The sequence below is a fragment of the Gymnoscopelus microlampas genome (genome assembly GCF_963454915.1).
Source record: "Gymnoscopelus microlampas genome assembly, chromosome: 20".
NCBI lineage: Eukaryota > Metazoa > Chordata > Actinopteri > Myctophiformes > Myctophidae > Gymnoscopelus > Gymnoscopelus microlampas.
Window position 1 is genome coordinate 12,071,857 of NC_139957.1, and position 20,000 is coordinate 12,091,856.

The 20,000-nt window shown below is 42.8% G+C and overlaps 1 protein-coding gene across 1 annotated transcript in view; it reads right to left on the minus strand.

Annotated features, from left to right (window-relative positions):
• Positions 1-20,000, minus strand: part of akap6 (A kinase (PRKA) anchor protein 6) — a gene marked incomplete at its 5' end in the record, with an annotated part of 168,818 nt that overhangs the window by 65,911 nt on the left and 82,907 nt on the right. Inside the window, 2 exons of the mRNA XM_084044533.1 lie at positions 3,423-3,543; positions 9,653-9,780. Coding sequence (XP_083900659.1) covers positions 3,423-3,543; positions 9,653-9,780 — 249 coding nt within the window. The remainder of the gene's footprint in view (positions 1-3,422; positions 3,544-9,652; positions 9,781-20,000) is intronic.

Below are 20,000 nucleotides of genomic sequence, written 5' to 3' on the forward strand. Positions count from 1 at the left end.
GCTGCATTGAGAGGGCTTTCAGACTGAATAATGGAGTGAAACGAAATGAAAATTCAGGCTGAGTGTCAGGCTACATCACACCAGCTATCATAACACAACCTAGGCTGTGATATGTCTTTTTTTTTAATATATATATATTCCTGAACCGATTATATGACAAATAAATCGCAATCATTCAGAAATAGTGTTTGTTCATAGGCTGTCTGTTCTCTCCGGACAAATATGTCCAAATATGGAGATACACCAAAGATGATGTATATTTAGGATTATCCGAAAATGTACACAAACTAGAAGTTCGGGCCGCTACGTGGCCCGAACGTCTAGCGTGACGCGTCGTTCACTTTGCAGTGCCACCTTACAGGCACCTCACAGTGTGAGAGAGAGTTTTGTGCTCTCCTAAATCCACGGCAGGCTTTGAAAGTACCCACTTCAGAAAGAGGTGACGTGCATCACCTCTCCAATGACCAAAACCCACTATGGAAGCCGTCGAACTGGTGCGATCTGACGGCATCCTGTCGCGTGATGTCATGCTGTCGTGAGATTACGTCACACTGGCGTTGTCATCGTGATGTCAGATTACGTCACACCGTCACACTGGCGTCGCATACGGACAACCGACATGGCGCAGGATTCAAATTGTATATATATAGATGGCATCCAAAATGGTCTCCTAAGTGGGTGCCGTCTGACGGCAGATCTCGCGAACGTCCCATGTTAACTGTCACTAGATCTCGCGAGTGTGTTACTGGGACAGAGACAGGCAGATAATAAACTAGATTTTCTCCTGATTTGTCTCTCTGAAAAAAGCAATTTTTACTATCAGGGTCGATCGGGTCCAATATTTAGTTCAGTGAAGATCTAAAGAATCGTTTAGAAGCTGTGTTCATAAGTTCACTCTTCCAACGTCACACAGATACGGGATGTAAACCGGAGATGGCGGGTCTTGCTTTCCTATTTTGTCTTGGAATACGCTCCCCACAATCTCCCAACATGGTGGGTCACAGCTGCATGGTGTACTGGCGTCATAGATTGGCCTTCAAGTACTCTGACGACAGTACAGTGACGTCATAGCATTGTCGTCATACAGTGGTGGAAAGTAACTAAGTACATTTACTCAAGTACTGTATTTTGAGGTACTTTTACTTTACTGAGGTACTTTTACTTCTACTCCACTATATCGCAGAGGCAAATATTGCACTTTTACTCCACTACAATTATTATTTGAAAATGATTTAGATTATTATTACAAAGCATACATTAACCACTTCAGCCCTATCCATTTCGGCCATATGAAAATAGACAATCTACAAGCTTGTAGATCTGCTATTTTCAAAACATTACAAAACTTGTGAAATTGGACATTCTGCATAATGAGCACTTTCTACTTTTGGTACTTTAAGTACATTTTTATGCCAATACTTATGTACTTTTACTCAAGTAAATTTTGAATTCCGGACTACCACAGCTACTAAAACGTTGCAGTCTGGCAGAAACCTCTATCTATCTCTATATAATTATTTCCTGTAAATTGACAACCTACTTGATCATACTACAAGCTTGTGGGTCTGCTACTTTTACTGTTTTTGAATTTGAATCCTGAAAAGTAACAGTTTTGGACAAGTGAGGTTTCCACTCGACAGAGACTATAATAAACTGGGATATAGAACGATGTATAAATCATCTCTACAGAAACAAAAGAGAGAGAGAGAGAGAGAGATACGGAGAGAGGGAGGGGGTGACCTTGGGTCTCAGTGAGAAGTCGTCTCCGAGTTCCACATCAATATTTCAGAAACAGATTTGAAACATCAGAACATTAAAAAAAAAGAAAAAAAAATGCCACAGATTCGATGGTCATACAATATTCATGTACGCATCATCGTGTCTATGAATATTCATACGGGGATGAATATTTGAGCGAGTCTCCTATGGAGAAATTAGCTTCATCTTTACTGTTATTAATAATTCTCAGGCCAGGTGAGTCTCTTCAGCTACTAAATAAATCATAACGGGGAAAAAACACAGTCTGGGAGGAAGGAGGGAGGGAGGGAGGGAAGGAGAGAGAGAGCGAGAGAGAGAGAGAGAGAGAGAGAGAGAGATAAAACAACCTCTTATGCTTCTGCTGTCTGTTTCAGTCATGGAACATGTGAACTGGTTAGACCCGTTTCAGACTTTCTGATAATGAGCGACTATTTTGGCCTGAAATTAATAAAATATGATTTTTTTAGACGTCATTATAAGCAACCTATATTTTGAAATGTAAAAAAAAAAAAAAAGAAGAAGACCTTCTACATCGGCTATTTTTGCTATTCGTCATACGACAAAGTATATGGGGATTACGTTGTTAAGGGAATACTAAAATACACACTAAAATAATAAATACACAAATCAATCACTCACCGAGTGAAGCCTTGAAGACGCACTACATACAGAGAACTGTGTTGAAGGTTTATGAACACATTTTTGATGATGCTTTGCTGTTGTCAATATTGGACTGAACTATTTTTGTCTTTTTTCCCCTCCAATTCATCAAGTATTCTCTTTGTTTTTGGATTCTTCATTCACCGTGGAAAAATGATCCACGCGTTCAAGGCTACTCAGGGCGAGCAATTTGGGGGGTGGGGAGCATGGGGGGGGGGGGGGGGGGGGGGGGTAAAGCATTCCTTTAAGACTCAGGATTGTGTAGTGTATGGTTCCTGGCTTTATGGTTTGATCAAGACGAATATGAAGAGAATATCGTCTCTGTTGGGATGAATCCTCATACATGTTTGTGGAAAACTGTTACTTTTCAATAGCAAAAGTTGATGCATTGGTGTGACGCCGTAGTGAGATCAAGTAGCACGTTAATTTACGAAAAAACACCAAAAGTCTAAATACGGAGATGAGAGGTTTCTGCCCGACAGCAACAATATGGGCGGTTAGTTATGTGCTACAGTTCAGTTGAGATTACAAAGGTTTTCTTAGCAACACGCATGTGTGTTCATAATGAAGTCGGGACTCTGCTGTTAACCACAGAGACACACATCATCAGCCGGTCCCAGCATTACAGCTACTGTATGCAGCTCTTGAGACGTTCTATTGTACAAACACACGCACGCACACACACACGCGCACACACACACACACACACACACACACACACACACACACACACACACACACACACTTGTTACTGTCTGCAAAGATATGCTCCAACATTCTCTCTTTTCTTTCTCTCTCTCTGTATCTCTGCTGCATTCCATATCCGTCTGTATTTCTCTCTCTCTGTCTCTCTCACACGCGCACACGCACACACACACACACGCACACACACACACACACACACACACACACACACACACACACACACACACACACACACACACACACACACACACACACACACACACACACACACACACACACACACACACACACAGCCCTACCTTGTAAAGGTGTTGCCTCTGCTCCTCTGACATCATCAGCTGGTGACTGTCTGTTACCACGGCATCCATGTCCATCAGCCAATCCCAGAGCTCCTGGTACTCTGCCTCAAAGTCCTGAAGACTGGAGAGAGAGCGAGAGAGAGAGAGAGAGAGAGAGAGTTATTAACCATCTACGAAATACAAACCAAAACTACTTTTAAATTGAGATAAAGATAAAAACAAAAACAAGCCAACAGTAAGACAGTAAACCTAGTCCATATAGCATGGAGACAAAATGTCCCTCCTTGAACCCAGAGAGGACTATCTTTACCATCTTTAGTAGGCTGCTAAATAACTACTGTCCCCGGACAGTCAGGTGTATGAACCATCAGGCCAGGTACAAACTAAACATATTCACTATGTTGTTGTGCATCGTTGCTGTCGGGAGGAAACCTTGTATGTCCAAAACTGTGACTTTTCAGGAAATGGAAAAAATAACCTGTGTTCCAATGGATCCAATGTGGTTATTATTTAGTCACAAGCTCTTGTTAATGTGTTTAATTGGTTGAACATTGATAAAACCCACAGTCACACCAAAATGTAATAAAAAAAGCAAAAAATATCAGATCTTCAAGCTCACAACGCACCACGATGCGTCGAGTTGTGAGCTTGTAGATCAGCTACTTTTGTGTGATACGGTAGTAGTATGACTAACTATAGGGCATTCATTTACAAAAACACAAAAAGTTGAAACATTGATACAAGGTTTCTGCCCGACAGCAACGATAGACTGTATGTTCACCATTATTATGACTATTATTTCTGCTAGAATGTCTGAGGAGACATAACACAATCACTGCACTCTTACAGTATGTATTTGTGCACATGTAAGACTTAAAAGGATCCCTGGCTAATGACCAGATATGCCTTAATACATTATAATTGCCCTCTATAACTAAAATATATGTTTTTAAACACCTTAAATATTGTATTTATTTTAGAAACAGTTAATCTTTTACTCAATGGGGCAATGCCCGTCGCAAGTTGATGATGTCATTGGTCCATGTGTGGTCTAGCGAGCCCTATGGAATAAATGGAATGCACATGCAAAAAAAAACATAAAATATTTATTTGAAGCTCATATTAAACTTAGGAAGTATTAAGTTGTTTTTTTATTTTCACATGCATTCAATAGACCAATTATTTGTTCACTAACATTGAGACTGGATGCACAGGTGATTGTTTCATGCAATCAATTCTCAACCTGTTGTTTCGGGGTGCGCTGGTTTCAGCGCACCCCAACCCCCTCTTGTGTGTTGGCTAGTGAGGCGCGCGTCCTAGCGAGACCTGACAGAATGGGTTTCATTTGGAGCCAGTATGAGTTTGGAGCCAGTGTGACGTCGTCTGTTAAGGGGTCTATACATTCCATAGGGCTGGACCACACATGGACAAATGAGGTGAGCTGCCACCAGTTCCAATCACCCTACAGTCCCACTGTCCTGAATTTACAGGTCAGCCAAACTGGCTAACTTAGCAGGCCCAGAACGTACAGTGTTTTTCCGGTTGTAATATTTCAGACCAAACACAAATAAATCAAAAAGAATAACAGTGCCACAAACCACCACCCTATGCTATATTATCCATATGCGCCTTGTGTCAGATTGTAGCCAAACAGTAAAATCAACTTGGAAAAGCAATTTTCAACAGGTTGGTTTTCAGGGCGGTTTTGAAGGAAGGGAGGGAGGCTGGCGTGATATGGTTTGCATTTGAAGGCATATTGACACGCGTGAAGTGCCGTCCGTAGCACCAACCGGCAGTGACACACTGCAGGGAGAACACCAATTGAGAACACACACATTTTTTTTGTGGTGTACAGGAATGGCGGGTGGGACGTCAACGCGTCGCGCAGTGGCGCGTGTCTAGCGCCGCCAGTGTGGGGATTGTACATAGGGGTCTTCAATGTTTCTCAGGCCAAGGACCCCTTAGCTGAGAGAGAGATGAAGCAGGGACCCCCACTATATATTGCTGTTGTCGGGCAGAAACTTATCTCCATATTCTAACCTTTTGTGTTTTTTCGTAAATTACCGCCCTACTTGATCACACTACAGCGTCACACAAAAGCATCAAAAGTAGCAGATCTACAAGCTCGAAGCTTGTCGATCTGTTACTTTTGCTACTTTTGAATTTGAATCCTGAAAAGCTTTGGACGATATTGTATGTAACATTGTGTTGCAGATTAAACTTTTTCATAGATTTCATAGATATCTTCATAGACTCGTTTGACAGCACTATCATCAAATAAAAATGAATTTAGCGTTGTGTAAACATGAATTCACACAACACTAAATTCATGTTTATTTGTTTACACAATCTTTCATATTAATATGTTGGGCTCATGTTAATGTGTATTTTCAGACTTAGTAAACTTGGTCTTCTTTTCCCCCTCTACACCAGAGCTAAGGAAGGGTTCAAGTCTCCTATCACACAAAGATTTGGGCCCCCTGTAGTAACTCTGAGGACCCCCTGCTGAAGACCCATGACATAGACAATAACGGCTGTTTTGACACGCGCCATTCGCAGTGAGTGTGTTATAGGCTTGAGGCTTTGTTGGAGACAATGTTTCTGTGTGTTTCTGGCTCCTCAAAAAGCCACAGTCCAGGATCAAGAGAGGCACTGAGGACCCGCCGTGTCTGTATAGGAATGAACCATAAAATGACGCCCGGCCCTGTAAGGTCAGCTTCATCCTGTCTTCGCCCAAAAAAAAAAGAATTATAATTGTTTGCTGTATCATAAGGGACCAGCACTCCTCGACAAACAGCTCGGCTGTGTCCAGTCATTTCAGACTGCAGCGGGTGTGTAGCAGACTAACAGTATACGGTACGCTCTGCTTTAAGCCGAAAGGCCATTATCCTGGAGGAAATGTTTACAAGGCCTTAGCCCTCTCCTCTTCCAAGGGTACGGATAAGACGGCGCGCGAGAATCCAGTGTTGACAGATCCGAAAGTGTATATGAAAAAAAAAAAAAAGAAATCCACTGAACCTTCCTCAACCTGAGTCCCGGGGGGGGGTTGGATGCAGTACAGTTAGTTTGTGCCCACAGAACCAAGGTGAATAAGTTATTAGCAAACCGCAAACCCTTCCCCCTATTGGACAGCCGGGGAAGCAGCCCTTTTTTTGCATTTAGAGAACAATAACACCGCCATCTCAATGCTGAAACTATACTCCCGGAAAAGGCTCCGGTGTTAACCTGTTAAATCCGGTAAATGCGTCTCTGTCGTTTTAGATTTCTTTGGGCTGTTCAAAAATAGCAGATCTGCAAGCGCACCGAGTACCGCGCTATGAGCTTGTAGATCTGCTATTTTTTTTTAAATCATGAAAATGTGTGCAAATCTTTGAATCTGTATTTTTTTTTAAAGCGAACATTTGTAACTCAAATCTTTGCTTCTGGGGGATTCTACAAATATCTTCTACATCTTGGAAAAAAACTATGTTGCTATAATCAGTGGTGCTCAAACTTTTTCATGTAAAGGACCCCCAAAATATTTTTTGGGCCCCCCCATCTCAAAATATTTTGTTCCAGGGACCCCCAGAAGCAAAGATTTGAGTTAAAGTTCATTTTAAATATATAAATATTCAAAGATTTGCACAAATGTTCACGATTTTTCAAAAATCTACAAGCTAATATTAGCTATTAACTATTAGCTTGTACATCTGCTATTTTTGAATAGCCAAAGTATAAAATAATGGTTAAAAGTGGTTACACAGATGCGTTCCTGGTTTTAACGGGTTAACACTGGTAGCGGCGAGCGCAGGGAGCTGGCTTCTTAGCCTGTATAACAAGGGCTCTATAGCTAGACCTGTAAAGCTGGCCCTGAAGTGGGGAAGCCCTGCCCTAATCCCTCTACAAACAGGAGCAAACCTCCAACACATCTTGACCGTACGTTTGAGGCCCCGCTGTACATTAACCCCTGTACCCAAAAGAACACAGAGGAGAAAATAAAAATGTATGGTTCACTCTGTAAAACGCCTTCTCCTGATCTCGACATACGAGATGCCAAAGTCCATATCGTACTGTAGTATTCACGAATAAAATGTGTATAATAATCTCTCATTCTGTTGGATAATGCTCTGAAAAGCAAGTGTAAGGCTTGCAGCCTGGCCTCCATTTACTGAATAATAAGGTCTCCTTTCTCAGGCAGAAAAGAAAGCACAACCGTCTGATAGGAGAACACTTCAGCAGCACCATCAGTCCTAAAGCAGCCCTAAAAGCCTTAACAAAGGTCTATACGAGTGGTTATAGACCAAACTTTTCCATGGCAAGGACACCCAACTAGCCATAACAGTTTCTGACTGCGGCCCCTCTGGTGCAAAATTGGTTAAAACAAACAAAAACAAAACATGAAAAAAGCAAATATAGCAGATTTCTTTCCACTACATGTTTGAAACCTTTTGCAAATAGCCTTAGCATTCCCACTCTGCAGAACACTGTGCATCGCAGTCCTCCGCTCCATAGAGGGCAGCCCACGCGTCCTGTGTGTGTTTCCTCATTTCAATGGGCCAGTACGGACCCCCTGCCTCTGAGAAGCTGAAGACATAAATCCTTTGTTTTTGTTTTTTGGTGCCACTGATTTGTCTGGGTTCAACGAGGATGAGCTTATTGGGCCATGAGGCATGTATTTTATTGATCGTTCTGCCACTGTCTGTTCCTGCTTAGTCTCGCGTAGCCAGACAACTATTCCACAATCTCCGAATGCTATATGGAGTCTGGAACTATTCGCCTCCTGAAATCCGAGAACGAGAACGTCATCTGTTCATCATTTCTGTTCACGGAAATATATATTGTAAATATTTTTAGATTTAATTTTAGAATTTCCATTTATAATAAGCAGCAAGCTGTATATGCTTCGATTGTGCCGATTTATATTAGGACACATTTGCGTGACTGTAAAGACGAATAGGAAGTGGCAAAGAGGCGTCACATCCGCTTCATCCTCTGATCATTTTCAATGCTTCCGTGCTCCAGACTATATGACGGAGGCATTTGAAAATAGGCTCTATGCACAGCAGCCATATTATCACCTCCTTCACAGGTGTTACCAATGATACTAATGAAGGCTCTGTTCCATTTAGTGTTGTTTTATTTACACGACCCCCATAACACTGAGAGTGTACAAATGGAACCAAATGGACCCGTAGTGGAGCCACATGGAGCCTTCATTAGTATCATTTGCAACACCTGTGAATTTCTTCACAATATGGCTGCTGTGCATAGAGCCTATTGTGGGAGGCAACAGTCTGGCTCAACTAATCCGTCCTCATGTACCAGGAGATGAAGTGCTACAGTACCAGCACGTCTCTCCTGGAGACTTCCAGAGATTCTCTCATAGCGTCTCTATTCTGCTAAATTCGACGAAAGACAAGTAAGTATAGGGTTAATGTGGTTTTAATGTGGAGAGAGAGAGAGACACAGAAAGATACAGGGAGAGAGACATATCTTCTTTGTTCTCTCTGAGCTGTTTTTTTTTTCTCAATTTGGAACCCTTCTGTTTGTTCACAGTGGAATTAGATGTCACACACACACACACACACACACACACACACACACACACACACACACACACACACACACACACACACACACACACACACACACACACACACACACACACACACACACACACACACACACACACACACACACACACACACACACACACACACACACGCGCCAGTGTGACAGTGTTAACAGCAGTAATCTGGTGTCACCAGGCGAGGAGAGAACAGATAGTGAATTAGGACATGCTGTTTGAGTCTGTCTCACCCAACTCTCACTATGCACTTATCACACACACACACACACACACACACACACACACACACACACACACACACACACACACACACACACACACACACACACACACACACACACACACACACACACACACACACACACACACACACACACACACAACCCATGACACACATAAAGGACACACGTCACACACACATGCACACATACACACACATTGAATACACACACATAAATTATAATTGAGCATATAATGCATTGCATTTGAACTAGATCAAAACAGTTACATGGTGGTTGGCATTCATTCTAGCTGTCCAGTACAAATGCAGTATTCTACTGTTGGTCACCGGGAGCTGCCCAGTACAACCCCAGTGAGTTAAGAGCCTTTCTCATGGGCTATCTTGTCAATATCAGAGTTCACAGCTGGTATTCACTGTTACCTGTGGTTGGCCAGGTGACTGTAGTGCCTCCTGTTGGCTGCAGATGGATACTGCAGGCTGTTGAGTTTGAGGGCCAGCTGCTCCAGAGATTCTCTCTGGGCATTGTCCTGATTGGAGGGCAGCCCAGCCTGAAAGACACAATCCATATCATTACTATAACCGTTGCCACAGTTCCTGGTCTGCTGGTCTGGTTCTGAACAGGCGGCAAGCAAGCTTTCGATCTTGAAAATGAAGCCAGTGCGGAAGTATGGAAAACGCTGCAGTTCTCATTAATGGCCCAGAGGGTGTCGCTATTTCCCCCCCTGCTGGTTGCAGAAGAACCGTCATTCCATTAAAGTCTATGGGTGTTTGACCTGACTTTACACTTGGTTTTATTACCTCATTAAACATCTTTAATAAATATTTTATGTTTTCAGTCGCTAGTTTAAAGCCTTCTTTCAATTATCATGATGTGCGTTTTGTAAATTATGCTCCCATGTATTTTAAAGCTATATGAAGGTTTGCTTCTACTGCTGCTACTGACCATCTAGCCGCTAGATGGTTCTAGATTCTATCTAGCGGCTGTAGCTCGGGCATGCCTAACGAGGCCTCAAGGCATCACTGTCGGCAGTGGTGGAAGAAATAGCATTACCACAAAATTAAAATACTCTGTTACAAAATGTTACTTGAGTAAAAGTACAAAAGCGCTTGGCATCAAAATAGTACCGAAAGTAAAAGTACGGAAATGTTTGAAAATAGCCAATCTACCAGCTCACAACGCGTCGCATTGCGACGCGTTGTGAGCTTGTAGATCGGCTATTTTCAAATAGCCTATGTATAAAATAGGGCTAAAGTAGTTAATGTATGTTTTAGAATATAATAGATTTACCACACTGGCCGTTTTCTACATACTGTATACCATGACACTAATGTACCTCTACATTAATACACATTTGTCCACTGTAAAACACACATGTACAGTATGCAAGCAAGGAGACCTGCGTGCGTGTGTGTGTGTGTGTGTGTGTGTGTGTGTGTGTGTGTGTGTGTGTGTGTGTGTGTGTGTGTGTGTGTGTGTGTGTGTGTGTGTGTGTGTGTGTGTGTGTGTGAGAGAGATTAGCTCTCTTCTGTTCCTGGATGAGAGTTTGATGAATATGTCCTTTACTCCCAGAGAACACACACACACACACACACACACACACACACACACACACACACACACACACACACACACACACACACACACACACACACACACACACACACACACACACACACACACACACACATATATATATGCATATGCATGTACACACACAAGTGTAATGCAAATTGCTATGCATCTGCCATGCATACACACACATATCCAGGATACATACATTTCCCCATCACACACATACACATAAATCCCACCCCTTCAATCTGTCTCGCGCTTGCACACACACACACACACACACACACACACACACACACACACACACACACACACACACACACACACACACACACACACACACACACACACACACACACACACACACACACACACACACACACACATACACACACACACACACACACACACAGTGACAGAGCAGAGAGTAAACCCTCCATCACTGCTAGTCCACTTGACAAGCAGACAATCATATAGAGAGTCTCATCTCAGCATACAAACTATATGGAGATGAGCCTTCAATTGAGCCAATGAGAGGGAGCACGCACACGCACACGCACACACACACACACACACACACACACACACACACACACACACACACACACACACACACACAGAGCGGTGCCTGCTTTCCCTGATTCCGTCCAATCAGAACAATGTGTCGGCGTGTCGCAATCCGTCTCGTCCACTTAAGAGAGGTCAGCCAATCACCTGCCAGCACCGTTCCACTGATATACAACTAACTGTTTACTGTGTGTGTGTGTGTGTGTGTGTGTACGCACCAATGTGTACATTATGCCGTGCTGCACAATCAACAACCACCACAACGTCACTCTTATACAACTACATGGATCAAAGTTCTCAGTCGCCACGACTGATTTCAGTCATTAGGATTCCATAGAAGCCAACATGTCTTCTATCTACAAGTTATATATTGTTTTAGAGCATTTGCATTTGACTAAAACATAATTTTACATATTGTGTTAATAGTTTAGGAAACAGCGATAGTGTGGGGGGCTCCTTTCACAGAATTCACACTGTTTTACAAATCGCATTATAGGACTTTTAATAGGAATGTTATTTTTTGCTTTAATCCATGCTATCCACTAACTTTTCGTGTGTGGTTTAAGGATAGTGATTTTTTTCCCCATTTATTTGAGTCACAACTTGTTAAATAACACACAGCTCATACAATAAATCATTTTCATCTACATATACTTACACTCTCATTTACATATTTAAATGTTAGCAGAGTTGTGTCAGCCCCGTAGAAAGACACCTCTGTGTGAAGTATGCTCCTGTGGGTGTATCTATGCGTGTGCGTGTGTGTGTGTGTGTGTGTGTGTGTGTGTGTGTGTGTGTGCGCGTGCGCGTGCGCATGCGCCCGCGTGCATGTCCTTGAGTGCGTGCAAGTGTGTGTGACTGTGTGTAACGGGTGTTGATGAAGTATATGCGATACACCAAGTAATCACGTCGTGGCGAGATCAAAGAGTGTTGAAACTCTCTCTTTCCACGGGTCTGGGTTATACTGGTAAACAGACAAACAATATATTTATACGATCGGAAAGCGCTAGAGTATTCAGCCAGACACACAGGAAATAAGAGGCAATATTGGTTGAGAGCACATCGTCTACAGAAGTAGATAAAGCACTCGCACTGGAGGTATTCTCCTACTGAGTTCAAATAAGCTGTTGTCAAGTTAACTTTAGAGCCTTCTTTCTCCCCATACTTTCATACCGTGGTAAGTTAGAGAACCGGTCTTGAGTTACAACTGTACTTTGACCGCTTGTTTCCGTCTACACTGAATCTATTCGCCCCAAAAATATTTATAAAAAAAAAGAGAGAGAGAGAAATGGAGTTAGTTGTGTGTGTGTGTGTGTGTGTGTGTGTGTGTGTGTGTGTGTGTGTGTGTGTGTGTGTGTGTGTGTGTGTGTTGTCCTCAGGCTGTGTGTGTGTGTGTGTGTGTGTGTGTGTGTGTGTGTGTGTGTGTGTGTCCACCTGTTTCTAATGAAAGGCCAGAGAGACTCTCAACAGAATGTTAAAAGTCATCTCAACCCATTTCTCCTTCTTTCCTGCCATCAGGCTGTGCTTTCTCCTCTCTTCTGAACGCAAACACATCACATGTATGTATTGTATCGTATTGTATTGTATTGTACAGTATGTCTTACTGATTAATTGAGTAAAATGGACCACAATGGAAACAAGGCCCTGGGACTTTTGTGTCCTTTTAGCATAACGTTTGACTGTACTACATATACAGCTAACGATCTTGTTATGGCTCGACAGGGGGCCCACTTGCAATATCCTCACGGCCCACCAGTGGGCCACGGACTACAGGTTGAGAAACGCAGCAGTAGATGGATGGATGGAAGGAGAGGAGATTTAGTGGTGTTGAGGGAAGAGGAAACAGCAACATTGGAAACATCTGGACCAACACACAAACACAAACACTGGCTCTGGGCTGTGTGTGTGTGTGTGTGTGTGTGTGTGTGTGTGTGTGTGTGTGTGTGTGTGTGTGTGTGTGTGTGTGTGTGTGTGCAGAAACAATAGCGTACACGTGTGTAACTGCAGTGTAATATCTGTGTCAGATGTCTGTCTGTTATTACAATGTGAATAACATGCAATTATTTCCAAGTGTCGATTTCACTCTCTATTCACTTTCGCTCTCTCCTACACACACACACACACACACACACACACACACACACACACACGCGCACGCACGCACACACACACTCTTGTATAATGAGATCTGTATTTCTTCTCCTTTTTGCTTTTCAACATGACCCCCCCCCCCTCTCTCTCTCTCTCTCTCTCTCTCTCTCTCTCTCTCTCTCTCTCTCTCTCTCTCTCTCTCTCTCTCTCTCTCTCTCTCTCTCTCTCTCTCTCTCTCTCTCTCTCTCTCTCTCTCTCTCTCTCTCTCTCTCTCTCTCTCTCTCTCTCTCTCTCTCTCTCTCTCTCTCTCTCTCTCTCTCTCTCTCTCTCTCTAAGGAGCTGTCAGGGGGTAAAAACATGACACTCGTTTGAGAACTATTACTCTCAAATCACCAATCGTAAACTGTTGTGTGCGTGCATGTGTGTGTGTGTGTGCACGCACGTGTGATTGTGTATACGTGTTTGTGTGTGCGTATGTGTGTGTGCTGGTTTATGGTGCACGGTATCCCATGCAGCAACCGCAATGAATCATGGGAGTTTATGGGAGTTTACGAGTGTTGTTTTTAGTGTGGAGAGACACGGGCGCTCTCACACCCTCCACCCCCACACACTGTTCAAGGTCCAGAAACCTTTATTGACAAGGAGGATGAGAACAACAACCCACATACACACAGTTCTGTTTACCCCAATCTGGGAACCCATTCAGGTCGAAATGGGTTGCCTCTGGGGGCACCACCTCCTTTTTTTTTGTGTAGAAACAGAAACTTGGTTTGACTCCTCCCCTTTCTTAGTCCACTTGCTGTTAGCAGAATCTGTTTTGAGATTATGTTAACCCTAAACTAGTCTGTTCATTCTAATCCTGTTATTGATGCTGCGTTCAAGGCGACTCTGAATTTGTACTTCGTCATACAATGAATTGCTCACAAACTGTTGTGATACAAAGCATTTTGACAATATTTTAAGTGAGGCTGAAAGTGATTAACACCCGGGCATTTGCCAAGGTTGCCGAGGTTACCAAGGGCTATGACAATTTCCCTCTGCACATATTGGCGCACGGTGTCAGTTTATTCTTGCACTGATTGGTCAGCTCTCAGAGCTAGGTATGATAATAGTTATCAGCCTCTCTGCCCAGAACAAATAAAGGCTGTCTTTGTGAATACAACACATATTGCATGATTTCAGATCAAATTATGTACTGAAAATCAACAAACTATTGTATAACTTAAAAGGCGGCACTCAGTGGCAGTGTTGGGTAACGTTACTTTTGAAAGTAACTTGTTACGTCACAGGATTACCGCCATTAAAAAGTATTCCGTTGCGTTACAGGATTACCTTCTGAGAAAAGTAACTCGTTAAGATAATTTTTTCGTTACCGACCATTAAAACCCCTCTGTGAGGAAGTTTGATAAACATAAAATCAATAGTGCAGCTGCAGGACCACATTGGAAACAGGTGTCTCCTTATGCTTTAATGTGTTGTGTGTGAATCATCAAATCAAATCAAAAGCAAGCCTACCGGTGTGACCAGTGCCCACCAGTGTTGTGGAGGTGGAGCTGTGCTGGGCTTCACCAAGGCTACTTGCATTGACGTTCTCCTCCTTTCACCAAGAAATCCAATAATCATGTTAATACTTCTACGACCGTACTATATGGTATCCTCTCTGTCTTCTCTCAATATCTGCCATGTCGCACAGGTGTGGCAAATGAATGTAACAAAAACAAGATCAGCCGGCCTGTGTGTGTTACACCATAAGTGGCGACCCGTGGATACAGAGCCGTATACGGCTCTGGTTGAATAGAATGATTACGCAATCACCACAGACCGCAGGCCCGGTCACCAATGTCTGTGTAACATCCCTGCAAGTCTCTGTGACGTTGACAGAGACAATACTGTTCATTGATCAGCCAACATCGCAAATGTGTCGGATGGATTTTCCTTTTCCTTTGTGGCAACAAATTAGGTCTTAAATGTAACTAAGTAACGCCATTATTTTGGAAAAGGTAACAAAGTAACCGAGCACTCTAATTGCAAAACTAACGTGTTAGGTTACTCATCCCAAAAACAGTAACAGCGTTAATTTTAACGCTGTTACCCCCAACACTGCTCAGTGGCATTCATTCCCCAACACTATGCACTTGTCGGCAGTGACTCTGCCGACAGTGAACTCTCTGACCTAAAAGCTAATCATGTGTTCAGGGCAGTCTACTAATCATTCCCACCAGGTTTCATGAGAATATGGCAATCCATTCTCCAGTTATTTTTCATGAGAATATAGCCATCCATTCTCCAGTTATTTTGCCAAGAGAAAAACAAAAACATAATGGGGGTGAGAACATAACCCCATCCAACTTTCTTGGCCGACGTAATAATTCAATTCTTACCACTAACCACGAAGGACATGGTTTACCACATGTTTTCTGTTGCTACAGCATGATGTCAGTCGTGTAAGGTCGAGGAAATCAGAGCTCTGAAATTGTGCCCAAATATAAAACAATATGAGGATGGCTGTTCAATTTGCTTTTCACAAGATGGGGTCTTTCTTTTTGGGGAGGGGAGGGGGGTCTTAAATTGAATGCAGCATATTGAATATACATATTGTGTGCACATGCTAAATATGCATACTGGGAGTATACATATTGAGTAAATATAATATACTGAGTATAATTATTGAGAGTATACATAATATAAGAATGAGAACATACATGTACAGTATATACATACAGTACATACATGTGTGTATGTGTGTGTGTATGTATGTATATATATATATATATATATATATATATATATATATATATATATATATATATATATATATATATATATATATAGCATAGCATATGCTTGAATTGAATCGAATAGTCTTAAATTTGTCTGTGACCTTGGCTTTGTCATTCACCGTCACTCAACCTATCAGAGATAAGAGGGGGTGGGGCCACTTCTCTCTCTCTCTCTCTCTCTCCTTTCCGTTGCTCTCTCTTCCCTTCCCTTCCTTCCTTCTCTCCCTCCATGTCCCCATACATCTTCCTCTCTCTCTCTCTCCATCATCCCTCTTTCCATCTTTCTCTCTGTCCCTCTCCCCTCTCCCTCTATTCCTCTATCCCTCTCTTTCCCTCCAGCTCTTCTCCCCTGGCTGTCTCTCTCTCTCTCTCTCTCTCTCTCTCTCTCTCTCTCTCTCTCTCTCTTACTCTGTCGCTCTCTCCTTCCCTCCCTCCCCCTCTTTATCTGTCTCTCTATCCCCCTCTATCCCTCTTTCACCCACTATCCCTCTCCCCTCCCCTCTCTCTCTCTCTCTCTCTCTGTCAGTAGTTATCAGGGTGTGAAATTAGCGTTCTCAGGAGTCAGACTGCTGCCTCTTATTTAATACAGCTGCTCACGGGTGACATTTATCCACAGACTCGGCACCAGACATCGCTAGACGAGCACAGATACATCTGTGTTCTACTCCCAGTTGTAGACGGGGACCGAGGGAGACTGGGGGAGGGGGGAGGAGGGGGTTGGGGTAGCGTAGTGTGTGTGTGTGTGTGTGTGTGTGTGTGTGTGTGTGTGTGTGTGTGTGTGTGTGTGTGTGTGTGTGTGTGTGTGTGTGTGTCTGTGTGTGTGTGTGTGTGTGTGTGTGTGTGTGTGTGTGTGTATTACTATACTTGTGCGGGCCGAATGTCCCTACAAGTATAGTAGAATTGGAGAAATTGACATTGTGAGGACTAATTTCATTTTTTTTTTGGTTTGAAAACATTTTTTTAGTTAGGCTTGCATGTAGGAAGAGATGGTTTGAGGTCTTTGAGTTAAGATTAGGGGTTAGGATTAGAACATTTACAGGTTAGATTTAGAGGTTTAGTTTGGCGTTATGCCACATTTATTCTTAGTTGCGCACCAGTGTCATGTACAGAAAATTGTAGATCTACAAGCTCAGGCACGACGCGTTGAGCTTGTAGATCTACTATTTTCAGCTTTAGAGTTAAAGGTAGGGTAAGTGATATTTTGTGGTTAAAACAAAAAGCTTTTTGTTAAAAGGTTAAAGCACTATATTCTGATCGTAATCATTACTATAGAGTGTTTGTTCAGTAACAGGATTCTCCAGGTCTCTCCAGCTCTTTGATAAACAGAAAATACATTTTCCGGTAGGTGTCAAAATCTCAGCCAATCAGGAGAAAGTACCCATTTTTAAGCTTCATTTTTATAGTGTTCCAGTTCCAATTTTGTCTGCTCGTTTCTTAGTGTCATCACTTCCAATTTCACTTGTTTAATCTGTATCCTGACTGAGTTCTCTGTCCTGATTGGATAACATCGGAACTGAAACTGAAACGAAAATGCATTTTCTGTTTAAGAAAGAGCTGGAGAGACATGAAGACTCCTGTTATTGAACAAACACTCTATAGCAATGATTACCAGAATATAGAGCTATTTAACACTTATTTTAACCAAAGAAAATCACTTACCCTACCTTTACGGTTAATAATGCCACAAAATGGCATTTGTAAAATCAGACAATATTGATGTCCTCACAAGTATCTATTATTACGAATGGCTCGTGGTTCGTCACTTCCTGTTTATCCGCATTCTTTGTTGATGTTTCGACACGTCACCTCACAACTGTAGATGTGGCCGAACCTCTAGGCCGAACCTCTAGTAGTAATACAAATGTGTGTGTGTGTGTGTGTGTGTGTGTGTGTGTGTGTGTGTGTGTGTGTGTGTGTGTGTGTGTGTGTGTGTGTGTGTGTGTGTGTGTGTGTGTGTGTGTGTGTGTGTGTGTGTGTGTGTGTGTTTGGAGGGTCTGTATTGATTTTTTGGGGCGATCATCATTTTCATTCTCATCAGTGGCTGCTGTGATTGGCCTTTTAATGCTGCTTTGGAAGTGCATCACTGGAGCACGCTACTCACCTCAGCTAATTTACACAGTGTGTGTGGGTGTGCGGGCGTATGTATGTGCGTGCGTGCGTGTGGGTGGTTTTGCTTGTGAGCGTAGGTTTTGGTCTAGGCATGAGTGTGCATGTGTTTAGGTATCTCCGTACAAAATGCTACAGTATGTTGGTGTATGTATGCATATATTTGTGTGTGTGTGTGTGTGTGTGTGTGTGTGTGTGTGTGTGTGTGTGTGTGTGTGTGTGTGACAGTCTCAATGTACTTTAGATGCTAAACAGCTGCTGACTTCATCGATAAAAATGTCAATTTCAGTTTCAGGATTATAAACAATTCATCAGACACCTGAATCCCGACGCACAGCTAAGCATGGTTGCACACACACACACCGTACCGCGGGTTCGAACCCTAAAACAAAACACATCACTACATGTGTGTATCTGTAATGCCTCATACACTGGATTCCGCTTTTAATGTGTTCAAATCTGCATACTGAACACACACATGCTGTCTTAAGTGTGTGCGAGCGAGCGCACACACACACACACACACACACACACACACACACACACACACACACACACACACACACACACACACACACACACACACACACACACACACACACGCACGCGCACACACACACACAGGTTTGTATTACTATACTAGGACAGCAACATTTTAGGACGACGATTTTATGAATAGCATAATGTTTTTACAATTTTACCAGCTTTTTTAACCATAAGCCTAAAGCCGACAAATAGCAGATCTACAAGCTCACAACGCGTGAGCGTGTAGATCTGCTATTTGTCGGCGTACAACAACACCAGCGCGGACCGAAGTATAGATCAGACTTTTTTTTAACCCTAAGACAAACCTTTATCTTGTGAGCAGCAGGAAAACCGTCCTCTATTTCTCAAATTCTACTATATACTTGTGGGGACGTTCCCCACAACTATTCAAGTAATACACACGCACGCACACACACGCACACACATGCACGCACGCACGTGCGCCACGGCAATGTGCAGTGTGTGAGATGAAGATATTTTGGCAGGTGACAGACACAGCTATAGCTGTTAGCCACGCAGCACTGTGCTCGGGGCAGGTGCTACACTACAGGCTATTAATACAGCTAATTAACATTAGACTCCGCTCTAATTAACATGCTCACTAATTAGCAAATAATTAACCGACAGAAAATATCAAATTTTAATGGAGGGAAGACAGAGAGAGAGAGAGAGAGAGAGAGAGAGAGAGAGAGAGAGAGAGAGAGAGAGAGAGAGAGAGAGAGAGAGAGAGCGGAAAGGGGGAAAGGGGTGATCCGGGGCGTTTGTGGGATCACAAGAAGCTGTGGAAGTTAGGGGGTGGGGGGGTTGAAATGATTAACATGTCTTGGTTTTCATGTGCAGGGCCAAGAGGGACCTGCTGAGGCCGGGGGCCAAGTTGACATGTTTAGGAGATCAAACAGGGATGATGATGATGTTTGTTTGTACCCTGCCGACTCGGCAGCCATGTTGGAAGACATGCAACGTGTACAGAGACAACAACATGCACCGTTCTTTAACTTTACATCTCGCTAATAAATGACGATGTCAGGCCATCAATGACATCATTTTATTCCAATGTAATGAAATATATATTTTTTTCTTCACATAATCAGTGTCCTATCCTCTG